A 23,147-nucleotide genomic window follows, 5' to 3' on the forward strand; every position below is an offset into this window, starting at 1 on the left:
ATATATTTCTCAATATTGATATTGAGAAATATAATTTACTGTTGTAAATTCTAGTTTGCAGGGGATCTTAGAGGCATAATTCACTCACTAGCTTGTCATGTGACAAATTGAAAAACCAGCATTTTTCAAGCGATGGCGAAACATGCTTGTAAAGATGGATATAATCCAATTTTTGGATGCAAGAAAGCATCACAACAGCTGTGTATTTGGGGAAAAAAGGTTGCTCAGAAAACTGATGAATCAGTTGAGGAGAACAGTTGTTCACAATTAGCTGTTTGGTCAAAGTGGAAGAGTGTATCACAAAAGCAATACACCTCTCACAAATGATAACTAAAGGGAAATTTTCACACCTGTCAAGCTTTCAATCATTAGAATATCTGCAGCCCTGATATTCTATTGTGCACATACAAAATTATTGGTAATATGACTGCAGCCTCTAATAAGGACAATGACCACCATTGATTTGATGTTTTTAACTTTCTCTTTACTGGATTTCCCCTTATGCATTTCTGTCTTTGTGCTTTGATGTTTTTAGATATCATGTCAAGCTTAAATGCTTTAAAAAAATTTTTTTTTTTACTAATGTATCTTTATGTGTCAGTGGTCCAGTAGTGTTATAAGTTCATATTTATTGTGTGTTTGATAGCTGAACAGCTGGTGTGCACTCAGATTGACCGCTCTATTCCCCTGTTACAGTGTGCAAACATGGAGGAGGGAAGGACTGGATTGGTTATTATAAAGGAGGAGAGAGTGGAAGAGGACAGAGACCCACAGGGAGAGATGAACACCAGGGACGAGAGTAAGTAGAGAATGGGGGACACTGGGAGGTGTGCAATTGCTGAGATGAGGTTCATCGCACACTGTTCTGGCTATCAGACTCTTATGTGAATGTCCAGTATTGGATTTATATGACTGCATTCTGATTCAATGTTCAGCTGCATTGTACTTTTGTAAGACACATAGAGTGGTGAAATCCATCTCATTGTGGCAAGAGGTCAATGAGCCTTGTGATGCACCAGTTTATGGTTTTAAGACCAGTGTAGCGTAATGGCTAAGGAGTTGGTCTTGTTACCAGAAGGTTGCAGGTTAGATTCCCCGGTAGGACACTGCCGTTGTATCCTTGAGCAAGGTACTTAACCTGCATTGCTCCAGTATATATCCAGCTGTATAACTGGATGCAATGTAAGTTGCTCTGGATAAGAGCGTCTGCTAAATGCCTGTAATGTCACAATCCTTTCAGACTGCGAAATATAAATTGTGCAATAGCAGATATCATGCAACTTAACAAACCTGTGTCAAACCTGTGTTTCGTAGTTATGACCCTAATATGCACTTTTGTATGTCGCTTTGGATAAAAGCATCTGCTAAATAAATGTAATGTAACAGAACATTAGAACAGATTTAAAGAAAAATAAACTTACAAACATAAACACTTCTAGAGCCATCTTGATTTATCAATTTCTTGTAATGTTTCTGTCAGTGTCTGCGTATTATTATGTAGAAATTATATAATGATAGTTTTGATTAATTAGCATTTATTACCTTACTGTTAAAATGTTTATTTTGTTTCTCAAATTCCCTCCAGGAGCGGTGGAGTGGAGGGCAGGCAGCAGGGAAAAACGTCCCGTTGAGGAAACGCAGAATAAAGCAGCGAATCACACAGAGGAGCTCACTGAGCAGCACAGGACCAGACGCGCTGTTTGGGAGGTCAGTGGACTGGAATCTGCACTTAAAACTGAGCCAGAGACAGAGAGAGCCGAGACGCTTCAGCACACAGGATGTGAACAGAGCGCAGGAAGACTCCACGCTTCCTGTCCTGAGTACTTAATGTGTGAGAGAACTAGTCAACTGAGGACTCTGTGTACACAGGGGGCTGGTGAAACAGAGGCTGATGTTCCCTCCTGCTCTTATGCTACAGAAAGCAGCTCTGAGAGCCTGTCCATTCACTCAGGGCTGCAGTCACTTCCTCCCACAGGGAAAGGTGCTGCCAGTAGTCTGTCATTGGGGTCTCTAGATCTTAAGCCAGAGGCTGTAATGATAGACTCTGCATCGACTGAAGAGGAAGCTGAGATGCACTCTGCATGGACTCAAGAGGCATTTTCAGAAAGTATTGTTTCACAGCACAGACCTTACAGTGAAGAGAGACCGTTTATCTGTCCTCAGTGTGGAAAGCACTTTGCTCAGCTGTGTCACCTTAGAGTTCACCGGCGGGTGCACACAGGAGAGAAGCCGTACAGGTGTATACAGTGCGGACAGCAGTTCTCCCACTCGGGCAGCCTTAATCGCCATTACAGGGTTCACACGGGAGAGAAGCCCTTTAGGTGCACGGACTGTGGCCGGTGTTTTTCTGAGTCGGGCAATCTTAGAAAGCATCAGAGGATCCACAGTGGAGGGAGGCCGTTCAGATGCACGTCTTGTAGGAGAATGTTTACCTCAATACAGAACCTTAAACTGCACCAGCAGAGGGACCATACGCCCGTGTTTAGTGTCAGATGAGTTTCTCCAGTAAAGGCCAATCAGTGGGGTAAATACTGATTTGCAGTGCGATCTGTTCCTGCTTACCATGTGCGCTACACACATGTACACCATGGTTTCTTTCCTTATGATTTTTGTAGAAAGTGGTTTTAAGGACCATGTGCAATCAGTCATCGGATTAGATTATTTTTATTTTATATAAATCAAAATGCTACATTATTAAGCACTTGTCATTCGGTTGATATTTTAAAAGAGTTTCCTTTATCCGGAAAGTAATGCAGTTCTGAAATTGCCCACTAGTAAAGGGTTTGGTATTAGTCTTTAAAGACCTTGATTATGATGTCACCAACCAGGCAACTTGCGTAAAAAGATTACCTCACCAATCAGAGGCCATGAAAAACCAGCTCATTATAACTGGCTTGTGGTGTAAGTGACTACATGGGCACATCAAAATTTTGGTGGTGTAAAAGTCGGGCTGCTGGTAAAAACGATTGCACAATGCCTTTAATCCTGCCTTCATGCGTATGACATTTGTGTAAAACTCATGGTTCCAAATAAATCCCTGTAACATGCACATTTATGTTGTACATGTATTATGTAAAAACTGCAGCCACCACTCGCACATTCACTACTTTTAGGGCCACAACATGGCAGCTGAACCTGTCAGTGACTTAAATCAGGATCCAGTAACTTAAAAGATGTTTTTGTCAGTTAATAAAGTATAAATAAAGTAAATAAAGTGTCAATTTAGAGTAATAGCAGAGGACATCCTTTGTAATAATATATTCTTTATATAATCAGTTAACATTTAGATCTTTTTTTTTAACCCGAGTATATAAAACATTTTAAGAAAATGTTTGAAATATACATTCACTGTACTGAGTAAATCTACAGTCACTATTTAGTAAATCTACAGTCACTGTACTGAGTAAAACTACAGTCACTGTACTGAGTAAAACTACAGTCACTACTGAGTAAATCTACATTCACTGTACTGAGTAAATCTACAGTCACTATTTAGTAAATCTACATTCACTGTACTGAGTAAAACTACAGTCACTGTACTGAGTAAATCTACAGTCACTGTACTGAGTAAATCTACAGTCACTGTACTGAGTAAATCTACAGTCACTGTACTGAGTAAATTTACACTTGCTGTAGAGTCACTCTACAGAGGTTCACTGCAGATTCACTGCAGTTAGAGATATTTCCTCATGGAAACCCCACTCTCTGTATTAATGAATCCTCTCAGTGGTCACTTTGCACAAACTGTCGGTACACTTTTAAGTAATATCATATATTTAATGTTATTCCATTATATATTTGATGAAAAAATTATATCAGTATGATTTTTCACCATTTCTGAGATGTTTTCAAAGTACTGTAAATATGGTAAATATCTAGGATAAATACCTGGAAATAATACTAGTACTGGTAATACTACTAATTCCATGGTAACAAATTGACATATGTTGGTATACTAACATATTACTAGCATTATAACAGTACACGGTTTGTAATTTAGATTTTTTTCTTTTTGTATTACAAATAATAGATGGACACTAAGTCATTTTACGATGCAAGGCCGCGCATTTTTCTGGCCCTTATACCAGAAAATCCTCAAGACTCTGAGGCTGATCTGAGTGGTGACAATGACCAAATAGAGGATCCTGATTATCAGACCACACAAGCAGAAGAGACAGGGGACACTTCTTTTGAATCCATGGATGAGGAGGAGGTTGCCTCAACAAGCCCATCTTCTAAACCCCCGCCCCGTAAGAAGAGGAGGAAAGGGAAAAACACCTTAAAACCTGTGACCCTAGTTCACCCTCAGGCCCGAAAAAGGCACAGAGAGAATCTGGAAGTATGACGACATTGAGGCATTCCAGGTTCCTGATTCAAGATTTGAACCCCCTGATGCGGTAAAGACACCCTTCCAGTACTTCAAAACGCTCTTCGCTGACAAGATGATTGAACACATTGCTCAACATACCAATCTGTACTCTGCCCAAGGAGTTGGGGGATCCAATCAAGACTAGCCCTGAAGAGATTGAAGATTTCCTGGCAATACTACTCTTCATGGGCGTTTTCAACTTCCCAGCCATGGAGGACTACTGGCACCACGAGTCGCGTTTCAGCGTGATAGCTGATATCATGCCAAGGAAAAGATTCAGGCTGTTAGGCCGGTTCATTCATTTTGGTGATAATCAGCAGTGCAATGACAGTCCAGACCGATTTTACACAATCCGCCCCCTTTTTGAGATGCTTCGTGAGCAGTGTCTCCTGATCCCATCCACTTACAAGCACAGTGTGGATGAGGTCATGGTGGCATATAAAGGCACGAGGGCTGGCACTCTCCGCCAATATATTGCCAACAAGCCAGGCAAGTGGGGCTTTAAATTGTTCTGCCGGGCCAGTTCATCTGGCTTCATCCATGACCTACTGCTCTGTCAAAGGGCATCCGCATTTTTCAGTGTTGCCCTAAGTGAGCAGGAGCAGGGGCTACCTCTAGGGGCCAGACTGGTGACAACGTTATGCAAAACCATAACGCAGCCACAGCTTTCAGTCGTCTTCTGTGACAACTACTTCACCAGTTTCCACTTGGTCCAGAACCTGCACGCAAAACTGGGTGCCAAGTGCATCGGCACTGTCCGATCTGACCTCGTCGGTGGAGCTCCCTTGATGACGGACGAAGAGCTGATGAAGAAAGGACGTGGAGCATTTGATTACAGGTCTGCTGAAGGGGTGATCGCAGTGAAATGGTTTGACAAGAAATGTGTCAACCTTCTGAGCAATGCCTGTGGGATCGTGCCTCTTTCAACTGTCAAACGGTGGAGCAAAGAGGCCCACGCAAAGATTGCCGTCCCATGCCCATCACTCATTCCTGCCTACAATTAGCATATGGGAGGCGTTGATCTTTCTGACATGCTGGTACACATGTACAAGACCCCAGCCAAGTAAAGGCGATGGTACTTTCCCCTGTTCGGATACATCCTTGACCTGGGCATCTCAGATTCCTGTCTGGTCTACAAGAGGGACTGTGGCCTACTGAGCGAGAAACCAATGCCTCTCAAAAGGTTACGCCTGGCGGTCGCCCACAGTTTGAAGCAAGTCAACAAGCCAGCATCCAAAGTTGGCCGACTATCATCCTCCTCTCCACCACACGTCGTCTCAGACGAAACGCTACACCCCGAGACCCTCACAACCACAACCGGATGTGCGTCATGACAACTGCGGAAATCTTCCACTTCACTGTGACAAGCGGGGGCGGTGCAACCTCTGTCCAAAGGGTGTGTCCAGATGGAAGTGTCAGAAATGCATGGTTTTCCTGTGTTTGAATGCAAACTAGCAATGCTTCGTAGCATACCACCAGAAATGAAGTGGATCTAATGCCCAAAAAACATTTGTGCTCTTGCACCACCACACAGATGAGCAAGTTTTGCAAAAGGTTTGCATTTTATTGGACTTTTTCTAAATTGTTTTGGTATTTGTAAATGTATTTGATACATTTGCTATTATAATTTATTCATTTTAAATATGTTTTAATTTTCAAGTTATATACATGGTCATGTTCATAGAAAGAGATATGTATGAATAGAAATTTCTTTTCTTTCAGTTTAATGCATACAAATCTATGCAGATTCTTGAAAATGCACTTTTACCATGAAGCGACATCTCAACCGTTTGGTAGAGGCCTATATTAAAATAAACTGTGGGTTCTGTTAACAACAATCAATGGTTATTTTTTTTTATTTATTATTGCCCCAAGGAAATAAAAAATGCAAAGAAAATTTTTTTCCATTGCTTTCTTCTTAGTGAGGACATTAAGGAACACATAAGACGGAGAACCAAACATTAAGACAGTTCTGTACATTTCTCTAATACTTGGTAGTGGAGTGTAATACTAAGGTATTTAACAGTTTTACCAAACTACTGGTAGTCATTCAACCTGATCACAATCGTAGTCTTTGCACAGTAATGTGTGACCTAGACATCTGGTATGGCTCTAAACCATGGTGGTGAAGATGAGATGTATTGATGAAGACCCATTTATGTTGAAACCTTTTCTGTCTGCACATTGAAGTTACATTTGCCACTTAATAAGAGTGTGGGAGTGTGGATTTTTGTTTTTATTGCTTTTCCTGTTTTGTTGGCTGAACACATATAACTTATATAATATATATATATATATATATATATTAGCTTTGCCCCAAAATGTCCAGTTTGTTCAGATGAAAGCAAATTTGATTCCAATGTACAACAAACAGGAAAGCAAGACAGCGCACAGCTTAATGCATCTTTGCGTGTAGATTTCTTTATTTATTGGCAGAAATGTGTTCACCCAGACCTTTGGAACATAAGAAAAAGTGATGATGAGAATGCAAACCCTAACATGGATTGTCATTTATTTTAAAGATTCCTTAATTTTTTTGTTCTGTCTCTCTCCATCCATTTCCATCCAGAACTATCTCATTTTCTATCACAGAAAGACCTTGTAGACCCTCACCAGTCTTTCCTTAGGGCAGGCTAATGGAGACCACCCTCCCTGCAGTCAGGGAGCAGCTCCTTTCTGGACCTCAGGAACTCTCTGCAGGTGTCCCCCAGGGCTCAGTCTTTGGCCCTCTCCTCTTTTGTTCTCAATGCCAAATCTCTTGGCATGGTTATCTCTTTCCATAGCCAGTCCTATGCTGATAGTACACAACTCTCTGTCCTTCCCCCCTCTAATACAGTGGTTTCGACATGCATCTCAGCCTGCTTACAAGACATTTAAAGTTGGATGTCAGATCATCAGCTGAAGCTAAACTTGGCTAAAACTCTACTTCTCTAATTCCCAGCTAAGTTCCCCCGCCCTACTGGACCTGTCCTTCACCCTGAATGGCACCACAGTGTCACCTTCTTCATCTGCCAGGAATCTCGGAGTGGTGCTCAATGACAGACTGTCCCTCTCTGAGAAAATCATGTCAGTGTGCCAGGCGTGCAGATTCTTTCTGTACAACACACACACAATTCACCCCTTCCTCACCACCTACTCAACCCAGGCTTTAGTCTAGGCATTGATCATCTACCAACTGGTCTACTGAAACTCCGTCCTTGCTGACCTCCCTGCCTCCACCACCAGACCTCTGCACCTCATCCAGAACGGTGCAGCTCGCCTGATCTACAGCCTCCCCAGACTCAGCCGTGGCACTCCCATTCTCATCTCTCTCCACTGGACACCTGTATCAGCTCACATCGACCAACCTTAGCCATCAGCGCAAAGGCCTCGCACCCACACCTCCCTACCCACTGTCTCTACTGAGCTCACACACACAGTTTTGTGTTTATGGGAGTCACATTGATGTTCTCCACTTGTGTACGTCTCTCTGGACAAGAGAATCTGATGAGGGACTGAATAGTAAATATAGTAAATGTAATGTGAGGCTGTGTGTTTGGAGGCTGATAAACAGGGACGCAGGTTAATCAGCTCATTCCTCTGTGTTGCAGGCTGCAGACGGGGAGAAGCGATCCCTTACATCACTTCATATAAAGGAGGAGAAACCAGAGGAAGTTCTTGGGAACACTGAGAATCACAGAGAGGAGAACAGTGGGGACAGTAAGTATGTGTGTGTGTGTGGGGGGTGGGGGCGAGGGGGGGCTCAGAATATTGTGAATTGGGTGTTGCTGAAATTGCATCACTCTCATCATTAACTGCAGTGTTTATGGGTCCCAGACTATTGAACTTGTGCTCATTGGTTTTGAAATTTTCAAATTTTGGAATCAGTTCAGCTGCTTCTTAGACACGGATCAGTGCGTTGGTTCAAACCAGGCAATCTTTAAAACCCCTAGTTTTGGGAAGGTTGTCCTGGAAAGAGGTTCCATCCCAGGAACTTATGGTTTTGTTCTGAATGCTTCCTAAAACATGGAGAGATAAGTTTGACATTTCAAAGTGTGGAGCATGAACAGTCTTGTTCTGGAATAATTGGTTCCTTGTTCTGGAACAGCATGTAAGACTGACATTTTGATCCACATTCTTTCCAGGATTAGAGGTGTCGGGCTCTGTGAAGTGTACAAGGACCAGACACAGTGTTTGGGAGAGTGGCGAATCAGAAACTCCAAACCAGAGGGCCCAGCACAGGAATCCGGAGAGTCTGGCCTCAGAGCCCATCGCCCATGAGAGGCCGGGTCAGCTAGGAACTCTGCTCCCCCAAATGACCTCTGACCCTCAGACTGGGGACCCGTCGTGCTCTTTCTCTGCAGAAACGGGCATGGAGAGCCTGCAGGTCCGCTCAGAGCCGCAGTCGGTTCCCGTCGCGGCGGAAGGTCCTGGCGACAAGCTTTCTGCTTTGTCTTCTCTGGAGTGGGATTCTGAGCTTGAGCAGATGGACTTTGTGCCGGCTGAAGAGCAGGCCGGAATGTTTGCAGCTTGGAGCGAAGGCGCCGTTTCAGAAAGAGTTCTTACACAACACAGGCTTTACAGTCAAGTACAGGACAAAGAAGAAACACAACCTAGAGCACAGTTTGGTAAACATTTAGCTGTGTCCAAAAACCACAGCATGCAAGAAAGAATCGGTAGAAGTGTGAAGCAGTTCTCTTATCCTAAATTTGAGAACAGCTTTGGTAGTTTTAAGGACAATGAATTCCAACAGGGAACTCTCACAGAAGAAGGACTGTTCAACTGCATGCAGTGTGGAAAGAGCTTTGCTAAACTACGTGATCTGAAGGGACACCAGAGAGTTCACACTGGAGAGAAGCCATTTGCCTGTTCACAGTGTGAAAAGTGCTTTTCTTACCATCACCAGCTGAAAACCCACCAGAGGATCCACACGGGCGAGAAACCCTTCATTTGTACACAGTGCGGAAAGCGCTTCACTCAGTCCAGTCACATTAAGAGACATCAGGCTGTGCACACGGGAGAGAAAAGATTTAGCTGCACGCTGTGTGGAAAGAGGTTCTCTCAGTCGTGTGGTCTTAAGACGCATCAGGCTGTACACACAGGAGAGAGACCGTTCAGTTGTTCACAGTGTGGGAAGAGTTTCTCCATTTTAGGGAATCTTCTGAGACACCAAATAGTTCATACTGGAAAGTAAATATTTCATGCTTTCTTTTTCTTTTTTTTAACCTTTGAATCATGTTTGTCAAAATATTGTCAAAATGCTTTAGACAATGAATATAGTGGGTGTATCCATTGTGACTGGTTTAACTAGTCATGTGCTGAGTTGCATTTCAGAGGCTTTTCTGTCTTTTGTATACAAGTGTCACTGATTTTTGATCTGTAATAATTTGTTGAACATCATGTGCTTGAAAGCAGTTCTACAAAGGCTGTTTGACCTCTGGTTGGACAGAATAAACCAGAGGAAATGAGTATGAAGTTCATGGTGTTGAGTTGAATCTGCTTTTTGGATCTGTGGCTTTTAAAAAAAAAAACTTTTTTTGTAGGCTTGTCTGTTATACTAAAAACCTATTCAGCCCACGTACCTAATCAGCAGTCAGGAGTTCAGAAATTGGGGGAAAAGTGGAGATGTACGTTCAGATGTACGTTGGGCGGGAAAATGTTTGCCTCAGTACAAAACCTTCAGCAGCACCAGCAGAGAGTCTATATGCCTGGGTTTAGTGTAAGATGAGTTTCTTCACTATAAATCAAGGTGGGTATTTGCTTGTGGTATAAATGACTGTGTGGGCATCTGAGAGTAATGTCAAAGTAGGGTTTCTGAGTCACTCAAAATAATTTGTGACTGTTTTATTATTTTGTTTTTAAAAAGAATAAATTCAATGTGCATTTTTTTTTACCGCATACCACAAAATAGTTTATACAGTGAAAAAAAACAATGAGAAGTAGTCTCTTTTTTTTTGTTGCAAAAAAACAAAACACAAAATAATCGATAGTCAGCTTAAATCTCTCCAACACATATTTCACAGGATATATTCTCAGTAGCACTCTATATGAGACTTCCCTTTACTTTGTAAATGCAGTATCTATTTTAAACTGTCAATTCAATTTAGGACAGCGAATTACCATAGAACGTGTAACGGTCGTCTGAGCACCGTGACGTCACTGGATAACTGGAGGTGTGACCAGTAGACCGGAAGTAAACAAACAGCTAAATGGTGTAAGGAACGATCGGTACAAAAGGGAACTCTGAGCGAGCTGTCTAATAGCCTGTTGTAACATTTAGCTGTCAGTAAAACCGTAGTTATTTCTGAAACGTTGCTACATCAACAGAGACTCGCCTTATCTAGGGCTTATCGAAAGCGTATGATAACTAGGTCACATACCTAGCTAACTAGCTACAATGGCTAATGCTGTTAACCAGAATTTCCATTCACAGCTTCGTTCCGTTGTCGACATACTGGCAATCACGGCTGTAAAAGAAATTTCAAACCTTGTAGATGATGGATTTGCGATCTTGCACCTGGAAATTTCACGAAGCCAGAAAGAGAACGAAGCACTCAAATGCAAAATACAGACGATGGAGCTTCAGATGGCTCGAGGATGTGAGCAGGAGTTGGAATTGCGAGAACAGCTCGTCAAGTGTCGCTGCGGTGGTGTTCAAAACGGTGAGTTTGTGACACAACTGGCAACTTGACAGAGTAACGGCACCTGCAATTCTTTACGTGTTTTATTGGCCGCTGATGTTCATTTATCACTGTCGAAGTGCACGATAAATTTGCGTTTGAGGTGCTTCGAAATACATTAAGTATGAGATCTTAATAGTTGCTTTTTCTTAAATTCGTTTCAGAAGAGAATTCATTTAAAACTACAAATGGCGTCTTTGCAGAGCGCATGGACATGACAAAGATGGACGCAGAACGCCCCTCTAGGCACGAGAACACTCCCGCACCAACTGCTGACGTGAGGACTGAGGTCAGTACCGTGGCGTCAGCTGAACTATCCTAATCAGTCTAATCCTCGTAAAATGTACTATTTAGACATTTTGGTATTAGCCGTTGACAAACAAAATTGTGTTTTGATTCTTGGGGAAATTTTCCCAGACAGAAGTATATTGCATTTACTGTGGTTATATATTTCAGTGGCCCAACATGTGTGAGCTCATTATTAAAAAAATTGAACTATGGCCTCATTCCTCTGTTACAGTGTGCAAACATGGAGGAGGAAAGTACTAAATTGGTTCTTGTAAAGGAGGAAACAGTGGAAGAGGTCAGAGACCCACAGGGAGAGATGAACACCAGGGAAGATAGTAAGTTGAGAAAGGGGGCATTGGGAGGTGTGTAATTGTGCAGTTGAGACTCTTATGTGAATATCCAGTGTTGGATTTATATGGCTGCATTCAGAGTCAATGTTCAATTCCACAATACTTTTTTAAGACTGCACATAGAATGGTGGAATCCATCTCATGACATGGTAAGGTTCACCAACACGTAAAGGCTCGTTTTGAAGACGCTTTTCGGATTTTAGGTGCTTGCTGTTTCACATAGGTCATGCACGTTCCTGTGCGTGCGTCATCACATTTTAATACTTGGTGGGATTGTCGCACCGGACTCCGCCAGTGGAAAATAGCATATAGACGAGAAATTTCAGAGCGCAAACACATTCAATCGAATTTGCTATAAATATGCTAGCATGAAAAGGTATCAAATATGGCATTTTTTTATATGGAAATATTAAGGATTGCCACTTTAAAGAACAATAAACTTACCAACATAATGATCATAAGAGACTTCTATAGTCATCTTGAATGATCAATTTCTTGTAATGTTTTCAATCACTTGAATTCCCTCCAGGAGCGGTGGAGTGGAGGGCAGGCAGCAGGGAAAAACTTCCCGTTGAGGAAACGCAGAATAAAGCAGCGAATCACACAGAGGAACTCACTGAGCAGCACAGGACCAGACGCGCTGTTTGGGAGGTCAGTGGCCTGGAGTCTGCACTTAAAACTGAGCCAGAGACAGAGAGAGCCGAAACGCTTCAGCACACAGGATGTGAACAGAGCACAGGAAGACTCCACACTTCCTGTCCTGAGTACTTAATGTGTGAGAGAACTAGTCAACTGAGGACTCTGTGTACACAGGGGGCTGGTGAAACAGAGGCTGATGTTCCCTCCTGCTCTTATGCTACAGAAAGCAGCTCTGAGAGCCTGTCCATTCACTCAGGGCTGCAGTCACTTCCTCCCACAGGGAAAGGTGCTGCCAGTAGTCTGTCATTGGGGTCTCTAGATCTGAAGCCAGAGGCTGTAATGATAGACTCTGCATCGACTGAAGAGGAGGCTGAGATGCACTCTGCATGGACTGAAGAAGCAATTTCAGAAAGTGTTGTTTCACAGCACAGACCTTACAGTGAAGAGAGACCGTTTAGCTGCCAACATTGTGGAAAGCGCTTTGTTCATTTATCTCATTTTACAGTTCACAGGAGGGTGCACACAGGAGAGAAACCGTACAGGTGCACACTATGTCAACAGCAGTTTTCACGTTCAGGCAGTCTTAATCGCCATTACAGAGTTCACACGGGAGAGAAGCCCTTTAGGTGCACGTATTGTGGCCGGTGTTTTTCGGAGTCGGGCAATCTTAGAAAGCATCAGAGGGTTCACAGTGGAGAGAGACCGTTCAGATGTACGGCTTGTGGGAGAATGTTTGCCTCGGTACAAAACCTTCAAAAGCACCAACAGAGAGACCATGCTCCCGTGTTTAGCATCAGATGAGTCTCCTCAGCGAAGATAAGGGGCTTAAATCCGCCATATTTACCTGTTTACCTTCCATTACACACGTGTAGACTATGGCTTCCTTTATTAGACTCTAGTAAAAAATAATTCTATTTGTATCTGAAATTCAGTTTTAAAATACTGGTGCCAAATTGTGTTTGCATTCATGAACCATCATATCTTAGGAAATGCACAGAGTAAGGTGTATGAGAAAAATCATGGACAAATAAAAATGGTGTAAGTATATATAATTTGAGAGCTACAGCAATCATTCAGACATGTTGTGAATTTACAGTATCTTTTTAAAAAACCACTTTGTAAAACAGAATCTAATCTAGTAATTAACTTTTGTTATGGTCTTGTCAACTAAATGTTGAAACATACTGAGTTCATTTTAAATGATAGCAAGGTATGTCTTGTATAATATGTTCGTGCAATCATTTAAGGTTCTCATGCATACAACTTACTTTTCTGGAATCATTTGGAAGTTTATTTTAAGGTTTAAGAAAAGGAACTTGATTCTATTGAAACAGGTAATTAAACTGTTTGGTTCAAAGGACACTTCACTGAGCCTTGATAGTGAGTGTATTTTGTAAATGTACTGTAATATATTGTGAGTGCTGGTGAATTCTCTATATGATAAATAGTCTGCATCATTTTAAACAAGGAACTGTGTTTAACGCATACAGTACCCTATAAAAATTATCGTCTCAGTAGGGTGAAGTTTGTTATTTTTACTATATATTTAAAGGCATACTATGCAGGATTTTTTAGCCTTATTGTGGTCTTGTGTTGGCAATCAAAAATGTCTCCTCCTTTGTCTTCAAGCCTGGCCACTCACCCCGAGTAACGTAGCTAGCTGGTTAGCTTGAGGTAACGCTTCTTACAGGTACAACAGAAAACAAGTCTACTCCTCATCACTTTTCATCCCCTAGGCGAACTTCAGTTGACGCCACCAAGGAAAAGCAATTCCAAAGTTAACTGTAGTTCTTGAACGAGCCCTGTCAGCTTGTCTCTTTGCTTCGCTGTATCTGGGCTGTATCTAACTGGCTAGCAACAAACACTGCTGAAATCTGATCCCAAACCACGGGCTCTGTAGCCACACCCACCCCTCCCCGCACGAAAAAGAGCACCATGCCCAGAAACTTCCCACATTTTGAATAACAAATACAGGTAAAGGTGCACAAATTTGATGAAAGAGCATTTCATCAAATTTGTGCACCAGACAGAGATTGCCAGTGCATCATAGATATGCCTTAGCACGGTTATTTTATCATATTTTCAAAATAAAAATCCTGCATAGTGTGCCTTTAAGGCATTTGAATTTTCAGATCAAAACATGAAAATGAGACAAAAGTACAGACAATCAGCTTTTATTTCATGATATTTACATGTATATGTTTTATCATTTTACAGAAATGGCTGACTGACAGGTGTTGACTGTTGCTCTGGTATTTCCATTCACATGGATGTTCATTTATAATACATAGATGGTACATTAAAGCTGTGTGGATATAATGAGCTGCCCGTAGTGGAGATTAACGTTCCTCAGTGAGATGGAAAATGTCAGCTGACCGCAAAATCGGAATAAAAAAAATCATACTGTCAACACCGTGTCATTCTAATTATTTCTCAAATGATTTATTTTTAACCCATGAGTTTAGCTACCCCCTCCAGTTAACAACATCCTTTTTCAAATTAGATTCTAATATAAATATAACAGGAAAGCAAGACAGTACCTTAATTTATGCTCCTATTATATCCTGCAATTGTCTTAAACATTTTTTGAAATGGTACGATGCATGTAGCGGTTTTTAAATTCATAGGCAAGTTGGTGATGCTGTGTGTTTGGAGGCTGATGAACAGGGACGCAGGTTAATGTTTGGAGGCTGATAAACAGGGACGCAGGTTAATGTTTGGAGGCTGATGAACAGGGACGCAGGTTAATGTTTGGAGGCTGATAAACAGGGACGCAGGTTAATGTTTGGAGGCTGATTAACAGGGACACAGGTTAATCGGCTCATTCCTCTGTGTTGCAGGCTGCAGACGGGGAGAAGCGATCCCTTACATCACTTCATATAAAGGAGGAGAAACCAGAGGAAGTTCTGGGGAACACTGAGCATCACAGAGAGGAGGAGAACAGTGGGGACAGTGAGTGTGTGTGTGTATATGTGTGGGAAGGAGGGGGGCTCTGAATATTGTGAATTGGGTGTTACTGAAATTGAATCTCACCGTTAACCGCAGTGAATTTGGGTACCAAAGACTTTATGTTGTTCAGTTTGGTCATAGACTTTGGATTTACTTCTTAGCTTCATCAAATAATTCATTTGAAATACTTTAAGGCTTTAGAGCCAGTAAAGGTCATGTAGATTACTGACCATTTTAAAAGAAACACCTCACATGCCTGTTAGTTTAAGCATTTAAACGCTGGAAAACTCATGCAGATCCAGAGAATTAAAAAAAAACATAATGTACATTATTAAGAAAGTAAGGCCCTAGAAATGGAGTGGCTCCTGTGAGAGGTATACTTCATGCTGAGTACTTCCTGAAACATGGAGATTAATTTGCTGTTTGAAAGCCTGGAGCATGAAGTGTTATCCTGGAGGATTGTTCAATGCTGGTGACATTGGTCCCTTGTATTGAGTGACTGTTTGCTCTGCCCCCTCTCCAGGATTGGCGGGGTCTGGCGCTGATGCTGTGGGGAAGACTCCCCCATTGGTTAGAGAGACCAGCCGTCAGGTGTGGAAGAGCAGCCAATCGGAAGCTGCGCACAGAGAAAACCAGAGGGCCCAGCACAGGAATCCGGAGAGTCTGGGCCCAGAACACATCACCCATGAGAGGCCGGGTCAGCTAGGAACTCTGCTCCCCCAAATGACCTCTGACCCTCAGGCTGGGGACCCGTCGTGCTCTTTCTCTGCAGAAACGGGCATGGAGAGCCTGCAGGTCCGCTCAGAGCCGCAGTCGGTTCCCGTCGCGGCGGAAGGTCCTGGCGACAAGCTTTCTGCTTTGTCTTCTCTGGAGTGGGATTCTGAGCTTGAGCAGATGGACTTTGTGCCGGCTGAAGAGCAGGCCGGAATGTTTGCAGCTTGGAGCGAAGGCGCCGTTTCAGAAAGAGTTCTTACACAACACAGGCTTTACAGTCAAGTACAGGACAAAGAAGAAACACAACCTGAAAATAACTCTAGTGCTTCATTTTCCCAAACAGGAGGGAGAGAGAACTCTGCAGAGTCTAAATACATTGGCACCAGTGTGACCGGTTGTGCACCGTTTGGTAAACATTTAGCTGTATCAAAAAACCACAGCATTCAGGACCGAATCGGTAGAGGAGTGAAGCAGTTCTCTTGTCCTACATTTGAGAACAGCTTTGGTAGTTTTAAGGACAATGAATTCCAACAGAGAACTCTCACACAAGAGAGACCGTTCAGCTGCATGCAGTGTGGAAAGAGCTTTGCTAGATCACATTACCTCAAAGGACACCAGAGAGTTCACACTGGAGAGAAGCCATTTGCCTGTTCACAGTGTGAAAAGTGCTTTTCTTACCATCACCAGCTGAAAATGCATCAGAGGATCCACACGGGCGAGAAACCCTTTGTTTGTACACAGTGTGGAAAGCGCTTCACTCAGTCCAGTCATATTAAAACACACCAGGCTGTACACACAGGAGAGAGACCGTTCAGTTGTTCACAGTGTGGGAAGAGCTTCTCAATCATAGGAAATCTTCTGAGGCACCAAAATGTTCATACTAGGACATAAATATTTTGGGATTATCACTTTTACATGTGAATTATCTGTAGGGCAGGGGTGGCTAACCGAGGTCCTGGAGAGCCGCTCTGGTTTTTGTTTTGCCTTTAAACAAAACAACCACTTTAGATCCAAGAAACTAGATGGGGTGAGTCAACTTTGCAATTGACTGCCTTAATCGATTAATTAAGTGCTGAGTAACAGCAAAAACCAGCTGACCCTTTGGCTGTCCAAAACCTGGGTTGGTAATCTCTGCTCTTGGGTAATAGACAGCTAGAACTTTTAATGCAGTATAGTAGAAATCCTGATCCATACATTTGAAGAGAATGAAGCAGAAAAGCAAGGTATTTAAACCAAATACAATGAACAAAATATGAGTACTTCTGTTCATTCCACTTTCAATCACAAAAGGCAGGAGCTACATTGTGGTGTAGAACTCTGGTGCACATCTTCTGTGTAATATTTTGTATACTGTCTCCTTTACAAGTAAAAAACGAAGTTTGCCTAATTTTCACCATATTTGCCCAGTTATTTAAAATGAGAAGCTACATTTTTCAAACGTTAATCAGAAAACTTCACGAAAAGAAATGTGCTCAACTCAATAATCGATGAGAGAATATTGGGTGCTGAATCCAAAAGCACAATTTTACCCCAAATGTACATACATCGGGTTAGAAAGGACATTACTAGTATACATGGTAATACTGGTATTGATGCGTGATGCTGTGCATACCATTCTTGTACTGTAAAAGCAAAGTCTTGCTGAATCTGACAAAAATAAAAATGAAAAATAATAAACTAGCTAAAAATTATCAGCAGTCTTTCCAAGTTCATAAAACAAGACTGTGGCACTGGCGCATCTACACGACGTCTCAGACCACACAGTTCTAAAACTCACCTGCCCCACATCTCAAAAGACGCATTCAAGGTAATTATGAAGAAATATCAAAGAATGCCACCTTGGGGGCAACCGTGACGAGTGTTCTGTTACACTAATAATACGCTCGCTCTTTGATACAATTCAGAAAATTACATTTAAAAAACTGGCTATACTGAAAGTAAAATATATATTATCATACAAAGATCTTTGTGGATCGGTTCAGCTGCTGGACCTATGTGGAACGACTCAGCTCTTTTTTTTTACAGTCTCTGGTTCTGTGGCCAGGAACCATACTATGGAACCAATGAAATGTAATGTCGGGAACACGGAACTGTGGACAGAAACAGCAGTTCCCCCGGGAACTTTTGGTTGTTACACCAGAACGGAAATAAACAATACCGGATAATTGGTGAGAGGTTCAGATGCAAAGGCTGAGACTCAACGCTTTTTTATTTGATAGCTATTTTGGTAACGTGTTTTACATAAAATAGTTCTCAACATATTGAACTTAGCCTCTTCTCTTGAAATGTGAAAGAACCAGTTGGCAAGCCACAATGTCTGATTGCGTCAAATTGCACACGCAGCTGGCCTACATATTAGACGCACTGGCGAATAAGGCTTTGGAAGAAATCTGCAAAGTCGTGGACGATGGATATGCCGTGTTACGTTTTGAGGTGTCCCGGCACCAGAAAGAAAACGAAGTCCTTAAGAGAAAACTGCAGATGATGGCGCTTAAATCTGTGCAATGTTCTGCAGAAAGAACAGCGACGCACACGACCGCAAATGCAGTTGAGGTTTGCCATACGTTGAGTGGAGCAACAGTGGGTAAGTTGGTTTAGCTCAGCTGGCTTGCCAGCGGCGTTATGTCTGACCCAGTATTAGCTTGAAATTGTTTAAAAATTACAGTCGCACAAGATCACATTCATACAGTGCTTCTGCTTATCATTAATGGTTATCAATCCATAACCACCACCCTTCTCCGTCCTCTGTGGGTTTAGATGAGTGTGTTTTTGCGGCTGCAGAGAGGGCGTTTGGTCGACGGGAGAGGAGTCAGAGGAGAGACGGAGAAACGACAAATCTAGATGATGATGAAGATGATCCTGAAACGCAGGACGTCGTTGCGAAGGAAGAGGTCAGTTAACGGGCTGTGTCCGTAACAGGCACATGTAGTGGAAGTGCTTCCGACTGTGTTATTTAACTGATGATATGTGCGAAAAAAAACGCCAGATATTTATTTATTATATAGATTTTTTAAAAAGCATCTGCAATTCTTTGTCTCAAGGATGGACGGCCAGAATTATTAATTATCAAGGAGGAGAGACGTGAAGATGACCAGGGGATCAGTGAGCCGCTGGGAGTGGAGACGGTCCGGGGAGACAGTAAGCGGAAGCTTGCGTGACTATGACTGTGCTGTGGTGTTGATGCTGCTGCAGACGGGTTATGAAACATTTTATGAGAGATTATTTTCCATTTTGGAAATGGCTTATCCAAATCAAAGAAATCAATTACATTTCAAAATGATGGTGATGACACGTTATGTACACATTATGAAGGGTTCATAACCTTTTGATAATAATTTGTAAGCTACTATCAACATCGTTGAGTTTTAAGTGTTTATATCTCAAGTGAATTTGAAATTCATAATTTTGTTGTTTTTTCTCCCCTGCAGGAGCGGTGGAGTGGAGGGCAGGCAGCAGGGAAAAACGTCCTGTTGAGGAAACGCAGAATAAAGCAGCGAATCACACTGAGCAGCACAGGACCAGACGGGCTGTTTGGGAGGTCAGTGGACTGGAGTCTGTCCTAAAAGCAGAGGGACAGAGCGAGTGTGTCGAGACACTCCAACACAGAGGAGCTGAACACAGGGCAGGAGGACTGAACAGTCTGGACTCTGAGTTTGTCATGTTCGAAAGACCAGGCCAGCTGGGGTCCTACTGTACACAAGGGGGCGCTGTGACGGAGACAGAGGATCCGTGTTGCTCTTACTCTGCAGAAATGGACCCAGAGGGCCTGTTGGGTCCGTTCACTGAAGGGCAAGACAGGAGTGGATGTGATATGAACTTCAGCACGTCGGACAGCGTTCAGACACACCTGGGGGACATCGCGGGAAAGAAGCCGATCGTTTGCAAGTACTGCGGGAGGGGATTCGCTCGCAGAAACGCCCTGGAGATCCACCAGCGGGTCCACACCGGCGAGAAGCCCTTCAGCTGCCTGCAGTGCGGGAAGCAGTTCGCCCACTCCGGCAACCTGAAGGTGCACCAGAGCGTGCACACGGGGGAGCGGAGGTTCCGGTGCGCGCTCTGCGGGAAGCGCTTCATCTCGTCCAGCCACCTGAAGCGGCACTGGAGCGTGCACACGCGCGAGCGCCCCTTCAGCTGCGCCCAGTGCGGCAAGCGCTTCTCTGACGCCGGCAGCCGCAAGCGGCACCAGAGCGTGCACACCGGCAGGACGGCGTTCGCCTGCGCGCCGTGCGGCAGGAGGTTCGCCTCCTCGGGTCACCTCCGACGGCACCGGCTGCAGGTGCACGTGCCGGACGGCGCCGTGGAGGATCCCTGGCCTCAGGGGGGAAACGAGCCTCTTTAACCTCACCAGACACGCAGAGGCAGGACGGTAAATGGTAAATGGACTGCATTTATATGGCGCTTTTATCCAGAGCGCTTTACAATTGATGCCTCTCATTCACCCAATCACACACACACTCACACGCCAACGGTGAAAGGCTGCCATGCAAGGTACCAGTCAGCTCGTTGGGAGCAATTAGGGGTTAGGTGTCTTGCTCAGGGACACTTCGACATGCCCAGGGCGGGGGATCGAACCGGCAACCCTCCGACTGCCAGACGGCCGCTCTTACCTCCTGAGCCATGTCACCCAACGGGGATAAAATACACTGAGGTTACTTGCAAGCTGAAGTATATCAGCTACTCATGTACGCAATTAAGAGAGTATATTCAGGTTAATACTGTTTGCCATGACGGCTTGCAGCTCATTTCAGAACTAACGTCGATGGCCCTGTGACTGTACTTTGCTGAGCTCCCTCCAGCACATTGTCGTTTCTTTGCACGATGATGGAAGATCGTTTCTGAAGTCCCAGGAAAGGGAAGTAACAGCGATGGCTTGTCTGGAAGGTTGTGTGAAGAAGACCCCACAACGCTGGTTACCGTGGGCTACAGAACTGCTGAGAAATAGTGCTTGGTCTTGGTATTTTACACAATAAACAAGACGACTTCTTTCGGACAGCCCTTCACTGTGGGGGGGTGGGGGGGTGGGGGTGGTCAGTATATTGGGATTCTCAACTTGGGTAAACCATAGAAAGAACTTTTTTAAGAATTCTGAGTTGTGAACTGGCTGATGGATACCGCAGGCACGAGTTAAAGTTAAGTTACAGTTGAGTAAATAAAGCAGGTCACAGTGCACACTCCACTCCGTGACCCCAAAGCAAAGGGTCTGCAGATTGTCTGGAGACCGCGGCTACTGGTTGAGTTCCCCTCTCTCCTCAGAGCTGGGGAGTGGCTCTCCTCTGCGGAGCCTCCTTTCTCCTGTGAGGCTTTCTCCTGTGACTCTCAGCTTAAAACACGTCAATGTAGGTTTGGGACTGTAACTGTGGACAGACCATGTCTGTTTTCTTTCTTTGTTTAAAAAAAAATAAAAAAATTAAAAATTCAAGACTGGTGACAGGATGTGGTTGTATTCTGAGCTCTATTCATTACAAGTGATTATTACATTTATTGAGAAATGGGTTATGACTATTTTCTGTGTGTGTACTTTTTTATTTTAGATTTCCTAATCATATTATGTGTTTTCATCAACAAATCCTGAAGAACAGGCTGCTGTGGATAAAGGTATATGCCAGATCTGAATAATTGTAATGTAATGAATAATTAAATGCTTCCCTTGACCTCACAAATCATCAGTGACCGGATCTAAACTCGTCACATTATTTTCTATTTCTATCACCTATAGCCTGTATTTGTTACTGCACAGCCATTGTTAGTAATTTTTTTTAATGTATGCCAGAACTTCTGAATACACTAAACCTACAGAACTTCACTATATTGATTATGGATGTGCCAATTTGAATTTACCATGAGCCACATTGAATTATTCAGTCATGAGATAATTTAACTCCACCTTGGAGGTGACTTGACATGAGCTGCTGCTTCAGTATTTGTATTAGACATTCTGGATAATGGCAGCTCTTAAGCAAGTGGGTCCATAATACGGGAGTGCACAAGGGCCGATCCATTTCGGGGTTTTGTGGCAACTTCTGCTCTTAATTATTTAATCAGCAGAACTACCAGCTACAGCCATAGACTATAGTGTATCCTAAAGATTTTACTGTGCTCAAGCACAAGAATGAACCTGCATAGTTTATAGATTTGTCAGAAAACTGAAACTAAGGTAATTGGTTGGAGTATAAACCAGAATGCAGAATTGCCCTCCAGGACCAGAGTTGTGCATAGAGGCTTGTCCAGTACAGGCTCCTCCTCTGGTTAAATAGGGAGATAAATAAAGTGCATCAGGGGTCTGTACTTGCAGTTGTGTGTGATGTTGCTTTGTCTTCAGCATATGTGAACGTCAATTGGGAATCCTGTGCTATAACCTCAGCTGTGTGGGTGTCTGTCTGTGTGTGCGTGTGTGGGAGAGGGAATGTATGCTTGCTATCACTGTATGAGAGTGGGTTAGGTCGAAATCTCTGATTTCATAAGGAAAAACGATTTTTTCAACAACCGTTCTAGGAATATGTGCTTCGGTTACAAGTACTCAGGCAGAAGATGAAAGTTGTTTTATACAATACAATTTGATCTGTAGAAAAAGAAATCGTAAGGTCAGATAGGATCCAGATACCGCACAAGCCTACAGTATTGACGGGTATTCATTCTGCAAAATCTTAAATGGCCCGTATTACAGTGAATAAGGTAGCGATTCTGCGCCGCGGACGCGCATCGTTTGTGGCTTCCTCGCCAGCCCGGAAGTAAACACACAGAAGGGCACAAGCGACCGTGAGAGCTGGCATATTTTTTACACCTCAGTAATTGTGAACTTTTAGGGTCCAGTCGTACCGTAGTAAGCCCCCCTAAAATCACAGTTTCTTCGAAATTGATCTTTGGGACAGGGAGTGAAGTATCCAATGTCGAACTGTGTTTCCTTTCATACCCAGCTAGCCTCCATCATGGAGGTGCTGGCGAACGCGGCCGTGGCAGAGATCTGCAAACTCGTAGATGATGGCTACGCGGTTCTACGACTGGAAGTGTCCGAAAGCCGAAAAGAGAACAAAGCTTTGAAGAGGAAACTGCAGCTGATGGAGATGCGGGTCGCGAGAGATGCCTCTGTAAACAACCGACCTGACAGAACTAAGGTCTGCAGCGCACTAAGACGAACCACGAGAGGCAAGTTAACACAAAAACCATATCGCAACGTGTAGC

General features: G+C 43.3%; 2 protein-coding genes across 4 annotated transcripts in view; both read left to right on the plus strand.

The window, feature by feature from the left end:
* The window catches only part of LOC135256190 (uncharacterized), a 52,648-nt gene that overhangs the window by 23,706 nt on the left and 5,795 nt on the right, over nt 1-23,147 (plus strand). The window contains exons 4-6 of the mRNA XM_064338033.1: nt 1,586-1,707; nt 19,507-20,304; nt 22,826-23,111. Coding sequence (XP_064194103.1) covers nt 1,586-1,707; nt 19,507-20,304; nt 22,826-23,111 — 1,206 coding nt within the window. The remainder of the gene's footprint in view (nt 1-1,585; nt 1,708-19,506; nt 20,305-22,825; nt 23,112-23,147) is intronic.
* Nucleotides 10,339-17,704, plus strand: LOC135255913 (zinc finger and SCAN domain-containing protein 21-like). 3 transcript variants are annotated; one of them, XM_064337704.1, is made up of 6 exons: nt 10,339-11,010; nt 11,232-11,317; nt 11,549-11,651; nt 12,196-12,317; nt 15,146-15,257; nt 15,778-17,704. In XM_064337704.1, the coding sequence occupies exons 1-6, from the start codon at nt 10,746-10,748 to the stop codon at nt 16,857-16,859; spliced, it is 1,770 nt and encodes a 589-aa protein (XP_064193774.1). In that variant the 5' UTR covers nt 10,339-10,745; the 3' UTR covers nt 16,860-17,704. The 3 variants fall into 3 exon arrangements, with proteins under 3 accessions (XP_064193774.1, XP_064193773.1, XP_064193772.1); XM_064337703.1 differs by having other exon boundaries at nt 10,340-11,010; nt 11,196-11,317; XM_064337702.1 differs by having other exon boundaries at nt 10,347-11,010; nt 11,193-11,317.

The sequence above is a fragment of the Anguilla rostrata genome, chromosome 5 (assembly GCF_018555375.3).
Source record: "Anguilla rostrata isolate EN2019 chromosome 5, ASM1855537v3, whole genome shotgun sequence".
Lineage (NCBI taxonomy): Eukaryota > Metazoa > Chordata > Actinopteri > Anguilliformes > Anguillidae > Anguilla > Anguilla rostrata.

What these genes read in the sequence shown, in the direction of transcription:
- LOC135255913 (XM_064337702.1), top strand. Translation starts at nt 10,746, where the DNA reads ATGGCTAATGCTGTTAACCAGAATTTCCATTCACAGCTTCGTTCCGTT. An exon ending in CTGCGGTGGTGTTCAAAACG is followed by an intron (nt 11,011 to 11,192) that starts GTGAGTTTGTGA and finishes AATTCGTTTCAG; the next exon opens with AAGAGAATTCATTTAAAACT. An exon ending in GATGAACACCAGGGAAGATA is followed by an intron (nt 11,652 to 12,195) that starts GTAAGTTGAGAA and finishes AATTCCCTCCAG; the next exon opens with GAGCGGTGGAGTGGAGGGCA.